At 39.1% G+C, this 24,335-nt stretch overlaps 2 protein-coding genes across 6 annotated transcripts in view; one reads left to right on the top strand and one right to left on the bottom strand.

The window, feature by feature from the left end:
- The window catches only part of tmem198aa (transmembrane protein 198aa), a 48,062-nt gene extending 42,747 nt beyond the window's left edge, over positions 1–5,315 (bottom strand). Inside the window, exon 1 of the mRNA XM_085134745.1 lies at positions 4,773–5,315. The gene's annotated coding sequence lies outside the window, so the exon portion shown is untranslated. The remainder of the gene's footprint in view (positions 1–4,772) is intronic.
- A 1,606-nt stretch (positions 5,316–6,921) lies between these two features.
- Positions 6,922–23,710, top strand: bin1a (bridging integrator 1a). Of its 5 annotated transcripts, XM_085134732.1 has the most exons (20): positions 6,922–7,257; positions 8,046–8,126; positions 8,299–8,353; positions 8,472–8,566; positions 9,231–9,326; positions 9,502–9,612; positions 9,763–9,855; positions 10,190–10,275; positions 10,410–10,485; positions 10,918–10,973; positions 11,803–11,847; positions 12,953–13,022; positions 13,510–13,632; positions 13,859–13,942; positions 15,691–15,711; positions 18,742–19,131; positions 19,657–19,746; positions 20,557–20,631; positions 20,723–20,824; positions 20,917–23,710. In XM_085134732.1, the coding sequence occupies exons 1-20, from the start codon at positions 7,171–7,173 to the stop codon at positions 21,016–21,018; spliced, it is 1,938 nt and encodes a 645-aa protein (XP_084990858.1). In that variant the 5' UTR covers positions 6,922–7,170; the 3' UTR covers positions 21,019–23,710. The 5 variants fall into 5 exon arrangements, with proteins under 5 accessions (XP_084990858.1, XP_084990859.1, XP_084990860.1 ...); XM_085134733.1 differs by lacking the exon at positions 11,803–11,847; XM_085134734.1 differs by lacking the exon at positions 13,859–13,942 and having other exon boundaries at positions 6,923–7,257; positions 20,917–23,709.
- Positions 23,711–24,335: the final 625 nt, after the last annotated feature.

The following is a 24,335-nucleotide window of genomic DNA, read 5'->3' as shown; positions in this document are numbered from 1 at the left end:
GTGAAGCGATCTTAGGAGTGAGCGTGCATTTATATTACTTATGTTGTGTGCACATAAATCTGTTGTGGGGACCTCCTCCCTTTGGCGACAAAGAGAAAGTCCCTGTAAAGTTAATCATTAAGTGTGTGCGTGCGCATGTCTGAAGCATGTGTATGTGTTTGTTGTCTCAGTGTGTCTGTGTGCCTCAGCATTGATCTCTGTGTAAGCCTTGGTCATCGCTTGTGGCCTGAAGGTGAGGTGACAGGGGAGTAAAGAGGCTTTCATCAGATTACAGCTCATTCTCTGTCTTTCACCATCTCTCTTTCCAGCATCATTTGTCTTACTGCTGCTTTCAACTACTTTGCTCCTTCTCTCTCTCTTTCTCTCCTGCTGAACACAAGACCTACTTTAAGCCACAGCGTTAAAATTCCTCTTCAATCCCTCACGGATTCATTTGTCTTTGCCCAAATGTCCCAAATGAGCTGATGTATGACTACATATCACAATGCACGCTAACAATCCACAAAAAGGAGAATTTGCACTGCAATGCCTTTTCACATATATTTATGCAAACTCTTAGTCTTCTAAGAGTCCATCAGGTCAACCTGTTTGACTCTCAGTGTTTAGCTGCAAAATATAGACATTTCCATTGTAAATGTAGTCTTAAAATACTGGGTTATGAGATGAAACCAGAAAGCTATTGATACCAAAATCCTTGTCCCTTCCTTACATATTAAGATTAAAAGTTAAGATATCTGTTTATAGCAACTGACAAACAGCCTTTTTCCTGTTTACACATCAGTTAGACATTGAGTGACAATTGCATAAACAGCCATATTATAGGTTACTTAACAAAATCCAAACTCCAATTTCCTTTGAGTTTTGATTTGTCTTAGTCTGCCAATTGATGATGGGTATACAGTGCGTTTATCTTAAGTTAATTGTTGAAAACAGCTGCCAACAGTTGCAAAGTGGCTGCTGAGATTGGCAAGACTGAACCGAAACAGTAACAATGTGCCAAAGCAATTTACAAGAAAACACTGCAGAGCCAGGTGATCATTCACAAAAGCCCCTTTTTCATTGCTGATGCAAAACCCAAGTGACAATATCCACTATATACATACAGACATGAATAAACGTGAATAAATGCATTTAATTTATTTCCATGACTGAAAACTAGTGTGGTGATGTGAGCATACAACTGTAGTCTGTGGCACACAGTTTCTCTGTAGAAAGCCTTGTCTTCTATCTCCCCCTGATTCTATTAGCTGGGCTCCTCACACTTCAGTCTCTCTGTAGACCCGTCCTGAATAACTGCATTCAGTTGCAGCACTACTTTCCCTTTACTCTGTTTGGCACCATTTACATTGATAACACCACGTGTGACAAATGTCCAACGGCTTCACACATTCTGTGACCAGACTTTCATTTTTTTTAAAAATATAAGCTCTGGTCAAATACACATACAGTTCTGAATGATGTGCATCTGCATGCACATATATACACAGTTTTTGAAATTCTGTGTGCAGCTACCACATAAATAGTAGCAGATCCAGAGACATGTCTACTTAGATGGTATTAGAAGACCCTTCCAGCTACAAACCAACATGACAGCCAACACACACACACACACACGCACACACACACACACACACACACACACACACACATAAAATGCCACACTGCCTGGGGGCTTTTACATGCTCTGAGTCAGATCTGGTTGGAAATAAAGGCTCTCAACCTGACAACGCCAGCATTATACAGATGGCACATTGGTCTCCATACCTTTTTTTTTTCATTAAGTGCTCATATCATTTAAATGGTACCCACACTGTGCATTGGTGAGCTGAATGACTCAAATACACATGTGGTGATTACTTTGAAGCAGCATGTGGAAACTGCAGCGTGAAGCACAGCAGTGGCGTGCATTAATGGGATTAGGACTGACTTTAACCTTTCTCTTCCTTCTGCACTTACACTCCTTATCCTGGCTCTTTTAACTCTCCGCCTCTTTCTTTGTTTGCACCATCTCTTTCTTCCTGAAATCACTTGTTCTTATTTCACTGCAGTTTGACAGACAGCATCCTTCTTCACTCTTTCCTCGTTAACTCTCTTTAACCCTGTACGCATCCTGTTAGCTGAATGACAAATATCTCTGAGGCTGCCTGTTGCAGGCTATCACTGTAAGACTGAGGGGTCCCTGCAGACTTTTTGTGCTCAGTTTTGAATTTGAGACTTCTTGGCTCATGCTGCACTTACATAATCTGTTGTCAAAGCTGGGTACATAGAGTGCACGGTAACACTGGCAATTCATGAATTATATCTTCTGTATGAATGACAGCCCATATATGGCACTTATCCTCCCCTCAGCAAATTTTATTAGTGCATTTCTAGCTAAGATCTTCCCCAGTGTTGATTAAATTTTTGGATGGGGAGGATTTCTTTGTTTGTTTACCTTCCCTGGACTGTTTTTCTTTCAAGAATGGAAATGCACTGGAGTGATAGCGTCATTCAAACTAAAAATCACAAATATATTGCTATACAAAGAAATTTTTATGTGAATTTTCTCATTTTTACAACCTAATAAGAAAGAAGAAATTAAACAAGGAGAAATAAGTGTCCACTTCTTGATAGACATCTTGTTTTTTCAGCCTGCCAATTTGGCCAGAGTCCTAAGTCTGAAGACTGGTGGGCTTTATGTTATGGTTACATAACTATCGGGAAAGCGCCATATGGGTTGATCATTCAGTGATTAAAGTGGATTCAAATGGACCTATTGAAGGTATGTGTTTGATTCCCATTGCAGATGGCACAGTTTTGAGTCCCCAGTTTCCTCTTGCCTCTTTGCCATTGCCCCATTATTTAAAACACAGACCAAAGCGGTCCTATGATTGAAATCTGATGTCAAGAGCCGACATTATTCCAAACATCAAAGAACAGTAGATTGAAGTGTAAATAACACCCACTGACCATTGTAACTATGGTGTATAGCATTGGTGCATTTAGAGAAAGTGGATCTGACTAAAAATTGCTGGATGGCAAGTAAAAGAGGGCCATCAGAGAGTCAATGTTGACTGCATTTATTCTGCTTGAAATTGTTATTATACTGTGTAATGCTGTGTTGGAAGACCTACAGGTGCACTGGTGAAGTAGCACTGTTACCAGACTTGTTGAATCCTGAGCTGAATGCAAATGTATGATTGGTAAAACTGAACTCCAGCAAACAGCTCGAGTGCTGAATCCTTGAGCTGTTTGTTTCTCAGAACACGCCTCAAGTTCACCTGTAGTAAGGCAAAAGTTCAGCCATGGAAATGAATCAGAGAGTCTTATTAAAAGACTTAACAGCTACCAAGGCAAGAAACTCAGTGAGCTGACACCAGTACACTCTTCAATGCAACATAGCAAACAGTCACTACAGAGCAGCTTCTTAACACCCCCTCCCATAGTATCCCTTCACAGCAATCCCAGATTGTGTTGTCCTGTATTCAAACACTGCACAACCTTCAAATCCATCATTTTATCTCAAGGGACCTACAGTGGATGTGTGTTTAGTTTTTCTATTAGCATGCACATTGTAATTTTGCATGCTTGGAAAAGGCCACAATGTTCTTTATAAGCTGTAATTTTAGAACAGCCAAACTTCAACATAATCACACTCTATTTTACATCCCCTGCAACTCCCACTCTAGCATTTCACTATTACAGTTCTTGCTTTCTTTTGTTTTGTATTTTTCATGTGAAAGTCTGCTTTTCTTCTTTTGTTTATCTCCTCTTGCACCACATTAACAGCTGTGCATACATTCCCCACCACACGTAATTACAACTAAAATATATGGACAATGAAGGCGATAACTACAGTCTTTATTCTTGAAGTTATTCTGTTTCGATCAGCTTAAAATAATTTCGTCTTTTAATAAACACTCGTTGGAGCTGTGACATTTGCAGAACACAACTAGCGAGTTGCACAGACAACGTGTGCATCTTTAACAAAGGAAATAAAGGCTGAGCACTTAACTAGGCTGGGTTGTTGCCTATAATTACTTTTCCTTTGCTCTGGCAAACTACTAATTACGAAGATGTTTCATGTGCTATTACTGTACCCCGGGGCAGAGTAAGGTTATGTAGAAATCCAGTAAGAGATCTGCCCCCTATATGTTTTGTTTATAGGTTAAATATTGTTAGATAGTGAGTTTGATAGAAAATAGATAGATAGATAGATAGATAGATAGATAGATAGATAGATAGATAGATAGAATGTGAACCCACGTGACTTCCATCGACCCTTCCGATCAATTGTGCACCTCGTGTTTACATTCTGTCCAATCCAGTTATGCACACTGCTGTTAAATACAGAGTTCAAGCTTTCACGTTACTAATTCCCACACATCATGAAGGATTCACATGGTTGTCACTGATATGCGACCTTTGAGTAGCCTCGAAGAGCTCGTGTTTTGTGTAAGAGCACTAAATGTTCCCTTAAGCCGCGGTTTGAAAACAATAGAGGGAAAACAATAGCTTGAGCTGAGGGTCCTCCCTGTGTCTAATTTTCAAAAGCAATTACACTGATTGGCACAATGCCGTGGGCACACAATTGGCTCTTGGAACAGCTTTAACATTTGGAAACATGGAGGGTTCTTTAATTACATTATTGGTAAGGTGCTGCATGTTATTTATGTATTTATTCTTATTACTGTTATTCTTGTGGCACCCTGTGGTTCCATAAAAAAAAAATCAATGTGGTATGATAAAATAAAGTAACTGCATTTTGTACTGAACAAAGAAAACTCACTCACCTCAGAAATGCAACATATTGGCGTGTTTTCCTTTTGTCATTCTATATTCAAAAGGGGGGAAGCATGTGAAAAGAAGAAGAAGAAGAAATCTGTTCTTGACGGTGTGGTCAGCTTAAAAACCCGACATCACGTCTTAATGAAGCGGGTTCGGTCCAAAGCCAGCGAGAAACTCCAGATAAAACCCTGAAGCGAAGATGAAAGAATGCTCAACTCCTCTTTCCTCTCCTCCACTCTTGGCTTCAATTTCTCACTTGCTGCCTGTCTTCCCTTGTCCAGACAGATACGTGGTTTATAGCCAGAGCCTCGTGTAATATTAAACACCGATAATGGATCAGCGCATTGTGAAAAATAAATGCAGTCTTAGGTTTTTTTTTATTCCATGTTTACATCACGCACCCAATTATCTCCCTCCTAAACGAACAGTATGCGCGCTGCTTCCTTTGTGCTCCCCGTCTTTCTCACTCTCAGCGGATTGAACCATTCCCGCAGCACGAGAGGGGGGGAGGTGGATGGGTGCTCTATTCCTGTGATTATATGTGAACGAATGGGTTTGGTGACTCGTGGCCAAATGTTGTTATTGTCGGGGATAAAGAGCCCGGGAGATGGAGTGATGGGAGGGGGGAAAGGGAAGAGGGGGAGGAGAAAGTGAGAGAGAAGGAAAGAAGAAGACATTTACTGTAAAGCAGTTTGATGCAAAGGAGGGACGAAAGGGCACATTTTCTCTCTCTCTCTCCTCATTTTTTCTCTTTTTTTTTAAATTTCTTTTTGCCTGGTATATTATTACATGCAATATGAAATTAAACTGTATATTCGCTCCCTCTGGAACAGCTGCTTCCACACACTAAACCGTTTTTCTTGTCATGTGTAAGTAGGATTTCTCCTTAAGCGGGCTCTCATGCTACATTATGCAACCAGGATATAATTACATCTAGTGTAATGGTAGAGAAAACACAAGTGCCGACCTACTATTTCAATAGCCTTTCCTGTTTGCTCTGCTGCCTGTGAGCTCCTTCAGCAAAAAATATAGTGTCAGTTCAGAACCTCGGAGAGCTCCGAGCCTGCACCAACAACCAGTGTAAATAAAGGGTTGCACTTTCTAATGGGTGGTGGTGGTGGGGGGTTCTTTCCTTTTTGTCTTTTTTTTTTTTAAACAAAAAATACATTTGATTTTTTTTCTAAGTTATAAGTGTACAGCAGGAATATTTTTATAAAGTTTGCCAACTTGTACTATGCTCGGATTATTCTAAATATACCAAGAATAATATTTTGAGTTGCCCGTCTTCGTGAAAGTGGCTAAATTTACACAGTATCAGGCCTTTGCCTTGATTTTAGCAGCCTTTTGTCAAAATCAGACAGCTTAGCGTGAAAGAACTTGCTTCTAGTGGTCTTATTTGGATGTATGTAGCGTGCTGATGGTGCCCCCTCCTGGAGAGAAATCATCATCGTGTGGGAGACAGGAGCCACGCATCTGAACCAGATAAAACCTGATGTAGTCCACGGTTGTTTGCGTTATTGTCAGATGATGTTGATTTGGGATTAACTTCGTTTAATCATCCGTAAATGTCCGTAGAGAAGATCCTTGTAGTTGCGTTTTAAACTGAAACATATAAATACTTCTGCTCTATATTTTGGATCCATTCCATTTGAAACCAAACACATCATTAAAAATATTAACAAGAATAATCTTTAAATGAATGATTATAGTAGTGAGTTACAAATGTTTACTCTTCGGGTCAGTTTACGCACAGCTGCTCCTTAGTAAAACCAGCCTCTCACGTTACCTATTACGTAACGAGCTGGACGGACGAGTTTTGACGCGTTAATAAAACCGCGCATGCTCAAAGGTAGCCCTCTTGTTTATCGCCAGTTATCGAAGTTATGAAAGTTCTGCTGAATGTTTAATTCTCGCAAAGCGAAGACATTGATGATCTCAAGACCTGACTTAGGGTCAGGTATTTAAAAAGTCAAATTGCAGATAGAAGTGAAATTAAAAACGTTTGCAAAAGAACCTTTCTGACTGTCACTTCAAAAACACGTCATTTTTCTTCACATTCCGCGTGTCGGCGGTTATTTTATTGTCTAATGATGTTTGAAAATGTCCCCGCGTGGACGCGCAGCATCTGTGCCTTTAAGATCATCTCTCACAGCATCCTCCTCCTCCTCCTCCCCTGTCAGGGACGCGCACACACAGCAGTGCAATATTAGAGACTACAAGCTAGCTTTCTGCACACATATTTTCCCACAGGTACATCATAACCTCAAACAACTACACCTGTCCCAGTTGTTTCTCAACTGGACATTGATGCATTTGCCTCAACAGTAACCGTAGCGGTCCCTCCGATCGTTATTGCTTTTATTCCCTTCCCTCCCGCATCCAAAGACTGATCTACGCTACAAGATGGCTGAGCTGAATTTGGGGAAGGGGCTCACTGCAGGGAAAGTGGCCAGTAACGTGCAGAAAAAACTAACCAGAGCGCAAGAAAAGGTAAGCGCGTCTCCCTTACGCGTTGCTATGTGGTAAATTTATATCTCCGGCCCTCACGCCACGAAGCAGTAATGCCGCATCCTCCACAGAGGCGCAGTGTCGCATCACGACATCATCAAATAAGAGGTGGAGGTTGCTGTATTTAAGGAAGAGGCTGTTCACTTGAAATAGGCTGCTCCCCTGCTTTAAAACACTGTCACACAGGGGACACGTACTGCAGTCAGATATGATGTAGGCCCGCTCATGATCTAGCCTGATGTGTCTGGTATTTGAAGGCTTCTATCTAAACTGGCAGATGAGTGATGTTACTCAGTAAGGGGCATCATCTCATACGTTCTGAGGCCATTATTAAACAACCATGCTACAATATGTGGACTATAGGTGGTAGAGGAGGCCACAGACTACGCTTTTAAACACCTGCACTTTGCGCTCAATATTTGGGAGGGGGCGCTATTTGTCCAGCTAAAGGTATTATAAAGCCTGCTGTAAGGCTAAAGATAGACAGAAAGCAGATACGGGTGCCTCCCTACATGCATACTATGACTGTGTGAATGTTACCGAAGGAGGAAATTAGACTGTGTATAGAGATTTTGGCTATATGTCCCATCAATATGGCAAATATAAAAAAAAAAAAGACTTGCCATGTGTGTGTATGTTTCTGTTTTACATCGTCACTTCATGTTTCTAACCAAATGCAGAGAAATATTATTGATTTTTGATGGCAAAACAGAAAGCTGCTGGGAATCAGTTGTACGGTCTGATGTTTTCAATCATTATTTGTGTGACAGGTTCTGCAGAAACTTGGCAAAGCAGACGAGACCAAAGATGTCGCTTTTGAAGAGGGAGTAATCAACTTCAACAAACAATATGTAAGAGTGCAGTTCAGTGACTCATGGAGTCATAATTAAACATTTTCTAGATATCAACAATAGTATGGCCTAAAATAGGATAAACTGTAGCCTGCATTGAGTCTGAATCCACAGCATATAATACACGATAGGTGTTTTTTGATGAGGCTCATATTTAGTGTATCATCCTCAGACTGAAGGCAGCAAACTCCAGAGGGATTTAAGAGCATACCTCGAGGCTGTGAAAGGTGACACGCACGAACACACAAGTCAATCCAGAGACACAAACACACAGAAACACACTTTTATTGGCGTATGAATACAGACTAATAAAAGCTAATGTAGAGGATGTATGTTTGTCCTTAGCCATGCATGAGTCCTCTAAGAACCTTCAGGCATGTCTAGCTGACATGTATGAGCAAGACTGGTACGGCAAGAATGAAGTGGACTCCATTGTGGAGGTGAGAAACACTTTTTACTATTTCTTTAAAAGCCATATTAAGTGAGTAGGTTATATGTGTGTACAGGATGTGTGCGCTTAGACATCCTGAAAGTTGTGTGATACAGGGGTTATACGTTTCTTGCCTTCGAGTATGCATGCCCACTTAGTGCTGAGTGTTACAAGTCTGGTCGTCATGAGGTAAACGTAAGGATGTTCGCCAATCCTGTGTTATAAATGGTTTCAACTACACGAGTCCTCCAAGCTGATTAGAAAATAATAGAATAACTGCTCTTCTGAAATATCCAGGCTGTCCATGTCTGCAAGCAATTATAGTCCCATAGCATGAAAAACTGTACTGCTGCAGACTTTATATTACGCTGAATGTCGTAAAACCACGTCTGGTGAAAAATGTCCTGTAATTGTATTCTTGAGGTCATTTCTGATTAGCCACAAACAGCAAGAAGTCATTGCAATTAGCTAAAAGGCTTTTGCCTTAGTGAGGACCACAAGTCAAAATGATGCGACAGAGCTCCTGGAACAAGTTACAAAGTAATGGAGAAATATATTCACATTGCATGCTACTCCAATATAAAATGTGCTCTGCAGGAGATTTGTCTCGTATAATGTTAAACAGTCTGTCTTGTGCCTGCATGTGTGCTTCTGTACATTCCTTCATCTTGCAGGATTGTGATGTGCTTTGGACTGATTACCACCAGAAGCTGGTTGATCATGCTCTCATCTCCATGGATACTTACCTGGGCCAGTTCCCTGATATTAAGGTAAGTTAAGAGGTTGTGACCTCAACAAAAAATCATTGGTCTTAAATGTTAATCCAGTGGCAGTGAGCGTCTCTTTTATATATTGTGACCATGCTGGAAAGCATATTGTATGAATACTGAGCATTTCGATATAAATGAAGTAAGTGAATAATACATTTTTTTTCTTTTTATTCAGACTCGTATAGCTAAAAGGGACAGGAAGCTGGTAGATTACGACAGTGCCAGGCATAACTATGCCGTGACACACAAAACCAAGAAAAAGGACGGGGGCATTAAAATTACTAAGGTAAAACAAATGCACTGCGGTGCGGTGTTTGTAATCACTCAGATGCAAAATTCAACAATTATTTTGTTTTTCAGTTCATTATTCAGGTGAATCAACATGTAAAAAAAAAAAAAATATATATATATATATATATATGTGTTTGTTTTGTAGCCCTCATCCTTGTTGGAAAGGGCCACTCCAGGATGGGCTCAGGGTATCCTGTCTGCACACAACGTTGCCCAAAGCAGTCTTTCCAGGAGCCAGGTACATATTTACCTTATTCTACAATTGTAAGGAGTTTTCTGGTAACCCAGCAGTAAAATATATGTTACCATAACAAAGAAGTCAGTATGAGCTAGTTTCAGGAAGCCTTTCTAGAGATGATCCCTGTGTTTGTCTGTCCTCTCTGTTGATAGTCTAATGAGGGCAAATTGAAAATGAGAACATCAAAAAGAACAAATCATATTAAGCACAATCAGTGGTGGAAGAGATGTTGTGCATACACACACACACACACACACAGACATACACAATGCATTTAATTCATTACCAGAACATCTAACACACTTGCAAACATACTCTAATTCATTAATTTCAGGCTGAGGAGGAGCTGGAAAGGGCCCAGAAGGTGTTTGATGAGATTAATGCTGACTTGCAAGAAGAGTTGCCATCACTCTGGAACAGGTAGGGAATATGTGTTTTTGATTTTTCCTAAATGGATCAGTGCATTTCACTTTCTTCTGTGCTTATAGGCATATTAAATGAAGTCAAGCTGTTAATGCAGTCAGTGCTGTCTCTCTCTTCTCTGCCCTTTCTAGTCGTGTTGGGTTTTATGTCAGCACCTTCCAGAGCTTGGCTGGTTTTGAGGAGAAGTTTCACAAAGAAATGAGTCGGGTAGGAGTCTTCTATAAGCCTCTAGCAGTGATGGATTTAGATAAAGATTAGACGAGAGAAATGGATGCAGTATATCAGATAACAGTTCAGGCCAGACGAGGCTATCGACTACGTCAGCAAGGCCTGCAGCTGAATATAAAATCGAATCTAACCTTCCTTGTTTATCACCTAGTGCAAAGTCTGTATTAATGTATTTCTCTTTTTTCCCTTGAAAGAGAAAAGTTTCTAAGTAATTTGTTTGGACCCGACGATGGAAACAAACTGTAGCAAACACACTTTACAATACATGGATAACAATACCTATTTGGAGGGTGCCTTTGCAGTGTAAAATATAAATGAAAGAAGGTGGCAAAGGAAATTTAATATTAATTAAATAAATAAATAGGTGATATAAAAATGTTTATCTTACACACCATCTTTCTGTCTCTACAGTTGGATCAGGATATGTATGACATCCTGGAGAAACTGGAGGAAACAGACACAACTAGGTTAGTGAGCAATGAGCCGTCATTTAAATTCTCCCAGGTACTTGGAAATTGCTTGTTTCATATTCTTTTTACATAAGAGGTTAAGATTTGGGAGGGATCCGTGGAATTAAATAGATATCATTTTATTTTTCTATTTTAATTAGTGCTGTCTGCGTTAATCTCGTTTAAATGACGTTAACGCCATAACTAACTCGCTAACGGAGATTTGCCGCTTTAATGCAGTTATGGCGTTAACGTCATTTTAACGAGATTAATGCTGACAGCACTAATTTTAATCAATTTTTTTTTGATAAAATTGGGTTTTACACACCTGAGGTACTGCAAACATTTCAGATTACCTGAAACAGCTGCTTGTATAAAAAGTCCTGACAGTGATTTCAGAATGCTGAGCCTCATAAACTAGTTACCTTAGGAAGAGCGCAAAACCATTGTTTTTTCATGCATAAATGAAGTGGGGAGGTTATTTATACATCTTTTTTTGTCCACACTGTTTATGAGCAGAGTTTTATTTTAATTTGTAAATCCTGCAGGTTCCAAAAATAACTCATTTATTGATGATCAGCATTAACAGCAAATAGAAGAAGTTTCTATGAGTGCTTGTAAGGGATAAATATTTTAGAGAAATGTATGATCCTAACTGATTTATGTTGAAGGCTGATCTCTCTATTGCATCACTAATTTATGATGCATGTCTGAAGTGGTGCAATAATCTATCACTGTGAATTTTTTAGATTATTACACCACATATCAAAAACAGCAATGGATGAACAAAATGGCATACATTAACTTAGAGCTACCCCTGAATCCCCCCCCCCCCCCCCCCTTTCAGCAAGACAGGTATCTGCGGCGCCTCATCATCAGGAGCAAATAGGAGGTAACTGGAAGCAGCTGGGGTAACAATGATGAAACAACTGTTGTCTGTCTGTCCAACTGACCTGTCTGTTGAGCTAGCGTGTATGTTAGTCAGTCTGCAGACTTGGGAGTTTTCAGAGGACTGGATGCTTGATTTGTGCAAGTGATTTCAAAGAAGTACTTTTGGATCGGAAAGTTTCGTGCTCAGAGCTGCAGATAGAGATGAGCAGACCTGTGTGTCTTATATGCTGCGCCACGCAAGACTGTCACTGTTAGCAACAGTTATGCTGTCTTTCACCGTAAGGTAGAAGGCGAATTTTCAGTCGGTCCTGCGTTAGTCAGTAGTGTTCAATGTTTTCAAGTCAAGTGAAAACCAAGGAACTGAAATCTGAAAGGTCCATCATAAAAACTATGGACCAAAATAGATTAGAGAAGATTAAAATGACTAAATTGCAGATATATAAACATACATTGTCCTTGTAGGATCCATAAGTGAACACACATCAGTGGAGCTGCAGCTTCTGTCTGTGGTAAAATGACTCAGCATACATATTCAGAGATGCTGACACAAAATAAGCCTGGATCTTAGGGGGGACCCTGGAGTTCTGGAGCTCCAGAATTGTTGTCTTTCCCTGAATCCTAAACACCAAATTCCTTGATGTGCTTGACATTTCAAAACGTACCTCTCACTGCCATCTAAAACAGCCAGTGTACAAAATCACCTGTTGCAGCTTTAAGTTACAGGTATATGTCAACGTTTTTTTAATATCTGCAGCTCTGGAGCAGCTTTTATCCACTTTAGAGCATCTTCTCTGTAACAGGAGTTGCCTCTATCACTGCTCGCTTGTGACGATTTACTGGAGGCACAAACAAAGCCTGCTTGCATGAGAGGAGAGGACTTGAAACCATGAAAGGGGACTCACTTTTCTTGCATGACAGCTTTTGTAACACTTTCAGCTTGAAATCTTGCAGTGCATGTCTTGTAACCCTTCTTACAATCTTGTGTTTTAGTGTTTAGCTGCTTCTTTAACCTCGGCGCTTTTATCTCACATCGTTTGCCGTCTTCATTGCTTTCTCTGTAATTTGTTTTCTTTTCTTCTCCCTCTTTCTTGATCTTGTTTACTCAGTGGTAGAGAGGCATCTAACCACACTCTCAGGCCAGGAGGACCACCCCCGATCCCCAAATCCCCATCCAAGGTAGACAAACAGTGTCACACACACACACTGATGTTTTCTCTTTGTTCAGAATACACAGAGGATCATTTAGTGTTTTAGTTTCTGGGGAGCCATCATCACTTACACATAGGGTTGCCATACCTGTGGATTTTGGGCTAATGTTGTGTAAGTGGTTTGTTTGTTTGTTTGTTTTTTCAAAACATTTTTTTTTTCATTTGTTTTTAAGTTCAGGTCAACTCTTTGTGATCGGCAATAGAACCCCAGTTTAGGCTATTATCGTATATGTAAACACATTCACGGCTTCATGGTAAAGTTTTTGTGAGACTATCGTAGAACTTATTTATGTTGATCCATTTGGCATGTACTTCAAAACAAAGGAATACAAAATGTAATTTGCACATTCCGACAAAGTTAAACTGCATAATATGAATTTTGCATTGATAACAGCAAAGTCCAATTGATTTCTCTAGTTGAAGGAATTAATTACTGCCTTTTTTCTATATTCTAGCTCAGACCAGCAGTGCCTCCTCCACCCAAGGTGACACCATCTAAAGAGCTAAAAACAGAGAATATCATCAACCTTTTTGATGCTGCAGCTACTCCTGATATCAACGTCACCTCCCCTACAGAGGTCAGTGAGCAGCTGCTGTCGATGAACTGTGAAAAACCCCTTTAGCTTTCCCCTTTTCTGCACAGGTCAGAACACCCACTTCTGATCTGCCCCTCCTCTAATTTCTCCTATTCTATTCTATTCTATTCTATTCTATTCTATTCTGTCTTTTCAATTCTGTCCTTATCCCTCCTCCCACTGTTGTGCCCAATTAGTCAATGAGCCCTCCTGTTCCTGTTGTTATCAGTTTGACAGTCCTGCAGTGAGCAGCCTGTTGGACATGGACCTGGATTCTTTCAGTGCAGCAACCAAAGCCTCCACGGTCACACAGGTGGATGATTCACGGCATGAAGATAAAGATCCTAGAGACCCTCTCTCTTTTAAGATATGTCAGTCTTTACAAGAGGATTTAGTTTCTATTCAGACAGAATTTAAGTTCATTTCATGATATTTAATTCCAAATGAACTGAGTTAAAGAATGAGATGTCCAATGAAGGATTAGCCAACAACATCTGCCATTGCCAGTGTGGTTGGTTCACTTTAAATATGCTGAAATAAGCTTGATAGGTCTGATTAGAAATTGAAATCACTTGGTAAGCTTGGCATAGTTTGAAGTGTTGCCTGCTCTGCTTCTTTCCAAAATACCAAAAAATGAAGGCATGATGACCTGTAGACACCTGCCTCTAGTGTACACTTCTTCCTGCTTTAGCACTTTCCATGGATCACTCATGGCATGAACTGCAGACTACAGCCCTGCTTTGCTGTTCTTTCTTGGTCCCCAAGACTGTACAAATTTTCTTAAATGTTCCTCATGTTACTGGGAAGGTGCTTTTATTCTTTCAAATACTTAAATTATCTATTTTTGTTTGGCTTATACTATGCATGGTATTGATCAAAGTTACTACATGCCATTACTTGTGATTTACATAGCTTGAAAGACAGGAAGCTTGCAATGACAAACCCATACATTTTAAATTCCCCACTCTGAAGGCCAGTGTATAGAGCTTTTTAACCCATTTCAGTTAATTGTTTTGGTTTTAAAATACACATAATGTATAATTAAACTAAAATTAGCAGAGTTACAGTTAGTTTGTGAAAACGTTAAACATCCAACATGTCAAAAGACATTTTTTCACGAAAGTACATGATGAGCAAACCAAAACTAGTAGTATAGTAAAAATATTGATCTGGTGAAAAGCTACGAATCACTGATAATTATTATCAGAAATGCTCCTGTGAAGTGTGCAGAAGTACATAGAGCGCAGTTATAGTTTGACTGTACATTAATTAACCATTATACTAGTATAATATTCACTTTAGTTCAATTCTGTTCAAGTGCATGCGTATAGGCCCCAAATCACAACAGTTATTGCCTAAAATGAGGTTATCAATATTTTCCTTAATCCCTTTATATGTATGTATATTTTTTTTAAAGAACCTCCAATATAAGAGAGAAAACCCCAAAAATCAGATGACCCCATATAAGCAAGCAAGGAGACAGTGGGAAAGAAAAACTCCCTTTTAACAGGAAGAAATCTGAGCAGAACCAGGCTCAGAGGGGAAGCCATCTGCTGTTACTGGTTGGGGGGCCCTACAATGCCAAGGCTATAATTCATAATCAATTAACGGAAGGCTTTTTTTTAAGATGCTTGAGTTAAAGCTAAAAGTTAACACTTCAGTCTCATCTTGAATGTTTAATTTTAATCATATTGCCTATATTGGTATAGTGAGGCAAAATTACAAAAAATGTAACCTAACTGTGGATTCCCTAATGCTCTTGCTATGCTCTATGACTTAGTTTTACAGGCTGCCAAATCTTAATGTTAAAATATTGTCCTCTGTTCCAAGTGACATTGTTATCCATCTACTAATATATTTAACAAATCTACCCCTTCAGACTTCACACATCAGTTAATACTTTACCACATAGTGCTTGTACAGTTGTTCTGCTGGAGATCTTATGCTATGGGCTTGTAGCTCTAGAGCATGGGGCGTGTCTTATTGAATGTAACAGGCAAAAGCAACAACACTGTAAAGTATTCTGCTCTTTGTATTTATTACTTCCTTTGTTTTCCACAGCCTGCAAACTGGGACTCATGGGTAAGCCATCTATACTCATGCAAAAAAAAAAAGTGCAACAGTAATTAGCAAAAAATCTAATTATCATCATCTTCATCAATACTTATTTCTATTTTTTTTCTAGTAACCATCAGTTTAATAACAGTCATACATTATAGAAGCCCCGCTCCTATTATGCCTTTTCTATTACAGCTTTTCTGTTTAGCAAGCGTTTCAATACACTGACCTCTTTCATTTGTCTGTCCCAAATCTGTTTGTGCATTGTCTTTGTGTCTGCAGTGCGTGATTTGATAGACACTGAAGATATTGTTGAACAGCACAAATGGAGCTTGTGAATGAGTTTGAGTCAATTCAGTTCCAAGTTGACATTTCATACAGTTATACATACTGAATCCATATAATTAGTGTCTTGTGTGCGGTCCACAATTAAAATCACTCTTTTTCTTTTGCCTCCTCAAAACACCACTGACCTTTAAAAGCCCCAATGTACCCAGTGTTTTATGGTGAATTCTAATGTAAAAGTGAAACATAATATTAATAGTGAAAAATATTTTCTGTGGTTTGAAATCATTTGCAACTGAATTGACTTATTTCCTTTCTGTTTCCCCTCACATGCTGTACCTGTATGTTCACATGTCAAACTGATAGAACATGTAGCCTTTACATGCTGTTTACAACCATGTTATTTTCATGGTTCATGTGACACACAGGGATCTTTTGTGTTCTCAAAGTTTAGTGAAGTTGCTCACGCTTGCTGTGGATTGTGTTATACAAACGAGTCTGGTAAACTAACAAGAGCTACTGGGCAACTTCACAAAGCCTTTTTTTTCGTAGCTTGGCCTTTTGACCATTAACCTACGTTTTTGTTCGTCCCTCTCGCTGTAAGAGAGATGTGTCTCAACACTCATGGAGTTTTGCTATATTTGAGGCTGAGGCAAAGCAGCGATGGCTCAGAAAGGACTTGGCATGTCTACTCTTACAAAGCTTCCTTCCTCTTTCTCCATCTGAACATAGCCTTGAATTAGAAACCATGCTTGCTCACCACACACAGAAGATCCAACATCTATCTTCTGATGGGAAAAAGCTGACAGCTTTTATGTTTTTGCCTTCTACTGCCACCCTTCCTTAACCCTCATCTGTCTTTTGATTTAATCTGAACCTTTTCTGTAAAGGTTGGTACTTCCACATCAATCTTCATGGGCTTTATGGTAATTATGATGATAATGCTTCTGAGTAATGACATATTCTGATCTCCCATGGTCCTGTTTCTGCTCAATTAAGATACATTTCTTTATTTTTAACTTTAAATATTACCAATTATTTTGATAAGGATAATACTTATCGCTGTTCAAATCCCTTCAAAAGACCATTCGCATTTTGCAAGAGTTTTAGCCCCTTATTTAACATTAAGTACAGCCGTTTCCAAATGATGATTGAATATTTTAAAAAAGTCAAGCCAAAAACAAAAAGTGTAAAATAACAACAAAGAACTATTCTATTCTGTTCTATTCTATTCTATTTATTGTATTTAAGAATATGAATGTTGTCAGAATTTTCTCAAAAAAAGAGAATAAATATTTTTTTGAACTCTGTGACACATTGTGTCATTAAAAGAAATACACTCCATACTCTATACACAAGGGATTGTGCTAAAATACGATATTGAATGGCCATGTTTTTGGGGCTCTCAAGCCATGCAGAGACAACATATAGCCTAAAGAAAATCAACAAATCTCTCCACCTTCTACTGTGAACGTAAATAAGACCAAGGCAAATTAGAAAACTGTCATGTGAACCGAGATTTCAAAAATGCTTAACAGTCTTTGGACAATGTGTCATGTCATGTCCCCAATTTTCATGATAGTCACACAAACAAAAGCCAGATTGTGGTACATTAGTACAGGTACAGTACGCGTTAACTTCCATGCCATGTACGGCGGCGGTCCCCAACCCCCGGGCCGGTCCGTGAGTCGTTTGGTACCGCGAGAGTTGAAGCTCGGTTGTGAAATTCTGGGGTTTTATCATTAACTCGATTTCCCTGGGTCTTTTCCCATGTTGTAGTTATGTGTCTTATTTTGAAAGAAATATTTACGTGTTACCATAGTGACCAGAGAGCATTAAGGGGCATAGAGGAGGATGTTACTCTCAATGTTGTTGGTGCATTTCAGGAGGACGCTGCTAATAAAGTTACACAATTATTATTATAATAATAATTTATTATTATATTTACAAAATACCACAGTTTTTGTCTTGGTCGCATCATTTTATTTTGTTGTATTTATCCGCGACACCTTAAAAGCCGGTCCGTGAAAATATTGTCTGACATTAAACCGGCGCAAAAAAGGTTGTGGACCGCTGATGTACGGGACCATTAATGCTGAATGATATATGCAGGTTTTATGCTGGTAGACAGACAATGTCATACACAGTTAGCTTATTTCACCTGGACAATGCCAAGCCTCTGTTTGCACAGATTCTATCAGTGTGGCTTTGTAGCATGAGTCCAGGTGCAAAACTTGCTTGCCTGCAGTCTAGACCTGATGAGCAACTAAAACCCTTTATCGGGAAAGAATAGAAAACATTTGCCTTTGCAAAATACAACAGTTGGTCAATTTCCAAATGCTTACAGAGTGTTCTTTAAAGACAAAGTGAAAACTATCATCCTTTGGAAACAGAGAAGTATTTTGGCTACATCAATATGGCCAGTATAAGATTTATTAAAAGTTAGCTGTTACATTAAGGGCTAAAACATTCAAAATCACTTGTATGACCTGTTAGTATTTAAACATTTCAAACTCCCTCCGTTCTTTCTTATGAATGTACCTCTTCTAAATTAATTTAGTTACACTTTAAAAAAATATCAAACCCCTTTCTACATTAACAATACTTTACTTTTATTATTAGTCTTAAACTGGTCATACAACATCTCCAGCTTACTCTTATTTTTAATTCTTCTTGATCCCATTTGATTTATGAAGCCCTTAGAATATCCAGAAGGTAAAATATCTCTTGTGCCCTCTGACTCCTTGAAACCTGACCCTTGCCCTTCAGCCTGAGGACAGTGGTGCCCAAGAAGAAGCGACCACACAGCACTATGACCCTGTGGCTGCTGCTACAGAGGCCTGGGGGGATGATGGTTCGCAGCCTGTCCACTATGATCCCATCACAGCTGCTACAGAGGGCTGGGGGGATGACGGAACCCAGCCAGTTCGCTATGACCCTTTGGCTGCAGCTCAAGAGGGATGGGGGGATGATGGAAACCAGCCGGTTGATTATGACACCGTAGCTGAAGCCCAAGAGGGCTGGGGCGATGAGGAAAGCCAACCAGTCGCAGAGGTGCCTGCCACAGACTATGAAACACCTGCAGATGAGGCTCCAGCAGACGCTGTTGAGGAGGAAGCCCCCCCAGCTGCTGCTGTGTTGGATAATGAAGAGGGTCAGGTAACCAAGGAGAGAAAAAAATATAGAGATGCATCTGGATGAAAATGATGGATGCATCGACTCTTAAGAAAGAGGTTTGAGCATGGGGTACTGGAGAGAAAAAGATCATGTGAATAAAAGGTGGCAGATGGAGAAATCTTGACATGGAAAGATTTAGGATGCATCTGGACCTGAAGCATGGATGCATCAAATGTGATAAAGAGGGCAAGTTGAAAATAAATTGTTGAGGGAAGGAAAAGAATAGCAACATCTGCTTCTCTACACTTAGTTAATCCCAGTCACTGCTAATCCACACACATAGTATTCTGTGCAAAAGCTTTATTGCAACTGTACAGTAGTATTTAATCTTGCATCTGTGCAGCATGCCTGTAATAACAAAGACTTTGCTGTTTAGGCTTTTCTGCTTGTCTTTGTCTCGTGTTGTCTGTTTCTTCTTTCTTTCATTCTTTGCCCCTCTTTAATTTAAGGTTTTATCCGTCTCGCCTTTTAACCTCTCTTGTTATTTATCTTTCTCTCTGCTACCAGGGAGAATCTGCAGCTGCAGCAGCTGAACCAGCTACACCAACTGCACCGGCTGCACCAGTAGTGGAAGAAGAAGCAAAGGAGGAAGAGGAGGTGAGCGCAAGAGTTTAATTTATAATATGTAGCAATTGCTATAATTAACTTATAGCTGCATTTTTTTATGTAACAAAAACGACCCTTTTCTGGATTTTATATTTATTCTATTATTTATGGAGATTGTGGCACCAACAAAATGACAAGAGGCTAAGATAGAGTTGGCAGTGCTGATGTTAAGATTTTTTACTGGGTGAACAGGATTAAAAATTAGTGTATCAAAGCGACAGTTCAGGTTCAGAGGTTTGGAAATAAAGTAAAAGAGGCTAGGCTTAATATGTTCAGGGGAGAAATAGTGGATATATCAAAGAATTTTGGAGATGGAGCTGCCAAGAAAGGAAAAGAGGAAGACCTCAGAGAATATTCATGGATGTTGTGAAGGAGGACCTGCAGAGGGTTGGTGTAAAAGAAGAGGATGCTAGAGATAGGATGACATGGAGCAGATGATCGGCTGTTTCTACTCCTAAAGGACCAGTTGAAAGACAAAGTGATGCACATTGTAAACCTTATACTTGGCAATGTTTTTTTTTAGGTAACTACGTTTGTCTTTTAACAAATCAACTATACAATAAAAGACAAAGTGCATCCTTCTATCTCATTAGTCACAAAATAATATATCTGATGAGGTCGTTATTTTGTTTAAAAAAGACAGGTAGTAAAATTCTGCCATCACATTTTCTTTTCACTTTTTAACAACATAAGATTTAATGGACATGTATGTGTGTTTTAAGGTGAAATGTATCCATGTATCCAACTATTTAAATAATGTATCCATAAATTAAGCATTTTTTAAATGTATTTATTGTCCAGACACCTGCAGTAGCAGCAGAATCAACAGAAGTAGCATCAGAATCTGCAGAGATGCCTCCTGGCTTTCTGTTCAAGGTAAAACAGGAGACCAAATGGGAAAACCTAAAAATGTAAAATGTATTTTGTTTATACGACGATAACTCACGTTAGCATTTATATACAATAGGTCCAAGTGATGCACGATTATGCTGCCAATGACACAGATGAACTGGAGATGAATGCCGGTGATGTGGTGCTAGTAGTGACTTTTGACAACCCCGAAGAACAGGTAAACTCAAAATTCAAACGCGTACTCATGTGCTTTTGTGCCACAGAAACACTGACACTGTTATCTGATTGCTTGCATGTGTGTGTGCTTAGGATGAAGGCTGGCTGATGGGAGTAAAGCAAGACGACTGGCAGCAAAACAAAGAAAACAGCACTAAAGGAGTATTTCCCGAAAACTTTACCCAGAGGCTGTGAGGCTGCCTCTTATCTACAAGAGGACAGGACCGCAGTCCGGCTCCTTCTTTATGTTTCTCTTCCTCTTGCCCATTTTCCCTTTCTTGCCCTGATACTGTATCTTTCCTAGGACTTTGGCCATAAAAGCAGAGCTGTCACAGCCCTGGATGAAATCATGCATTTCTAAGGTCTGCTACACTGTGCTAAAAGTGGATGTTGGCATTTCTGTGGATTTCTGCCAACATTTACAAATTACAGATGTAGCCATTTTACAGGTTTCACTTTCAGCAGTTTTTCTCTGCAATTACCTGATATTTGAGGAAGTGATTGGAGACTCGAGCTCATACTGAATAAATGCAAGGATGGTGATCCCTGAAATGGTTACAGCTGAAATGGCATTAAAATCTTTTATCCTTGATCACTCGTCATCATGCGAAAGATGTCGATTGACATGTTTTAAACTGGGAATGAGATATCAAGGACCGTTTGTAGTTAGTATGATGTCAGGTGTAGCAGAGCGTCTTACACCCACATCGGTCTAAAAATGGATTTGTTAAGAGAATGTAAGGCTGAGCAAAAGGTAAAAACACTTCACTTTAGTAGAAACAGTCACTAAGCAGATTAAAACACTGAAATAAATCTAACCAACTCCTAGCTTGCAACTTCACTTTCCTTCTAACTTTGAACTTACATGGTACTGAAACCTCATCAGCCCAGCAGCAGATCTTTAACTAGGACTGGAGTTCTCAGATTAGTGATCACACTCCTGATATGATGCCATTGGCAGAAACTCCATTGGATAAAACCTGTCCTTTATCCCTATTTTAACTGTTTACTTATAGAAGATTGGCCCTTGGTTGTTGTATTAGTTTAGACACTGTGGTGGTATAGGTAGTATGAACCTGTTGTTAAAATCCAAATAAATGCATATATGTTGTTAACTGATCAACATATTACTGGATTTACATTACTGGACAACAGTCAAGTAAACAAGGAATCCATAATTATGATTTCTGGTCTGGGAGTCTCATATGGTATTAATGACTAATTGATAAATTATTTTTGACTGTTGTTGTTTTTTTGTTTGTTTGTTTTTTTACCTTATCAAGCGATTTCAAATATGCATTAGCCTGGCTTGCTAAAGGCTAGCCTACAAAATACAGAAACAAGAAACTGCTACTGGTAGTATAATAGTTTATAGATATGGCAACACCCTTATACTAATCAAATATATAATAACTGAGCCTGCCTCACTAACTAAATAAATAAATAAATGTGCCGAAAACAGTTCCCTCCGTTTGCAAAGAGACTATTTAACTCACATGCAGATGATTATGAATATGCACCAGAGCAACTTCTTTTATTTTTATATGCTGCCAAGCAATGATTACATATAGCCTAATGTAACTATGTCAACAGAATTGCCAACTGAGGATGATATGGAGTGTTTTGTACTTCTGTAAGGTTTACTGCTCTTGACGTAGCCGCGTAGGTAGTTAAAACTATCTCACATTCAGTCATTCATTCAGTCACTGAAATAACAGCGATTCTCATGATGTTATTAACATGTAATAAGTCTGAGAGAAAATGTACGTGTGTACGATTGTATGTGTGTGTGTTTATGAGTTGTTTGAGATCAGAAATCTTTATCTATAGGCTATTGTTATTGGATGATACCACCGCCACAACCTACCAGGGGAAGTTTTTCTGACCGGACAAGGGCAACTCAAATGTATTTGGGCCTTTTTCCACTGGCTGGTATTACGGTTCCAGGTGTTATTGTGCATTTGTTGTGTATAAGTGTAATTTTACCAAGCTGTGATGACAGATACATATTCTATAAAGACATTCATATTGTATGTGTGTTACTGTGTGCATGCTGACTTCCCATGTGTTGTTGTGTGAACACCCTTAATTTAAGACAGTGATACTTGGGTCACTTTTGAGGCAGTTGAAACAAGGTATTTATTTTTATTTTTTATGTGTTTTGCTAAACTTTATAAGATGGTGGTGGGCAGTCACGCTGTGTGTTTTTCCGCCATTCTCTTTCAAATCAGTCCTGATTATTACTGCTGGTTGCCCATCAGCCTTGCCTCAAAATGTTGCTAGGTATCGTGGTCCAAACAGAGCTAATTACATGGAGGCTTCACATAAAGACAAATTCCAAGCAACCAGACACAAGTGGACATTTTCTAATGGTTTTCAGTATTTTTAAACCACTATGGACTGCATTTCTTTCTTTCGTTCATGTATATTTAAAATGCCTTATAACACGTGAGAACAACAGCTTCACATTAAGGCAAATTAATCACTATTTCTTTTCCCTTTTTTGTATAAATTGGTCATGTTTACCTGGGTCTGGCTCTGTATTTGTCTTTATGTGACACTCTCCTGTGTTGAGCTATGGGGTATGACACAAAGGACTTTCCTGTACCTAACTGACCAATATTAAAGATAAAAAATATAATAGCTACTTGTCTGTGGTTCTTATTTATTAAATGTACAGTACCTTACAGTTCTTACCAAATTTATCGTGCCAACACTGAGTGTAAGATGTGGGATAAACCTTACAATATTTTTAATTAACAAAATTGCTACTTACTAAAATAATTTTTATGTTTCTGTTAACTGGTTAATCCACCAATTTGTTCAAGTTGTCGAATCAAAATTATATTTTAAATGTTATTAATGCCGGCTTTAAAATTTGGTTATAAAAACACACTTTGTTCTTTGTCTAATAAATAACTATATATAGATAGATGGGAACAAAAAACAGTTCTCCCTCTGCTCATTATGTGTGATCATTGGTCATGTGAACAAAGTGAATAAAAATTTAAAGTACTTCTCACTAATTCATGTTTTTTTCTTCAGCTAAGAAAAACAAGTTGTGTTCAGCGTGTTGTTCTTCATGACGTCCATCCATCTACTTCCTTCCATTAGGGAAAGAAGCAGGCTACATCCTGGACAGGTTTCCAGTCTGGTGCAGGGCTGATAAAGAAACAGACAAACCTTCATTCTTACATTCACACCTACAGCTAGTTCAGAATCACCAGTTATCCTTACCTACCTCCGTTTTGCTAAAGAAAGCTAAACACGCAAAAAGGAATCAGACTGGATTTAAAGCCAGGACCTTCTTTCTTCTTCTTGCTTCTCTGCAAACACTGAAGAATCCAGCAGGGGGTACTGTGCTCACTGACTAATTTCCTATCCTGGAAAAAAGAAAAAGCTTTCAGGCATCAAGGGGAGGAAAGAGGAGCTTTGCTGAGAGCTGCTGTCCTTGGTACTGAAACCAATCAGCAGCCCACCCTAACCACAGCTGCTGTTATATTAGGTTTTAG

Source organism: Neolamprologus multifasciatus, chromosome 16 (genome assembly GCF_963576455.1).
Source record: "Neolamprologus multifasciatus chromosome 16, fNeoMul1.2, whole genome shotgun sequence".
NCBI lineage: Eukaryota > Metazoa > Chordata > Actinopteri > Cichliformes > Cichlidae > Neolamprologus > Neolamprologus multifasciatus.
Note: the sequence above shows the minus strand (reverse complement) of the source record. Positions and strands in the feature narration are given on the sequence as shown.

What these genes read in the sequence shown, in the direction of transcription:
- bin1a (XM_085134732.1), top strand. Translation starts at nt 7,171, where the DNA reads ATGGCTGAGCTGAATTTGGGGAAGGGGCTCACTGCAGGGAAAGTGGCC. An exon ending in ACGTCACCTCCCCTACAGAG is followed by an intron (nt 13,633 to 13,858) that starts GTCAGTGAGCAG and finishes TGTTGTTATCAG; the next exon opens with TTTGACAGTCCTGCAGTGAG. An exon ending in AAGCCTCCACGGTCACACAG is followed by an intron (nt 13,943 to 15,690) that starts GTGGATGATTCA and finishes TGTTTTCCACAG; the next exon opens with CCTGCAAACTGGGACTCATG.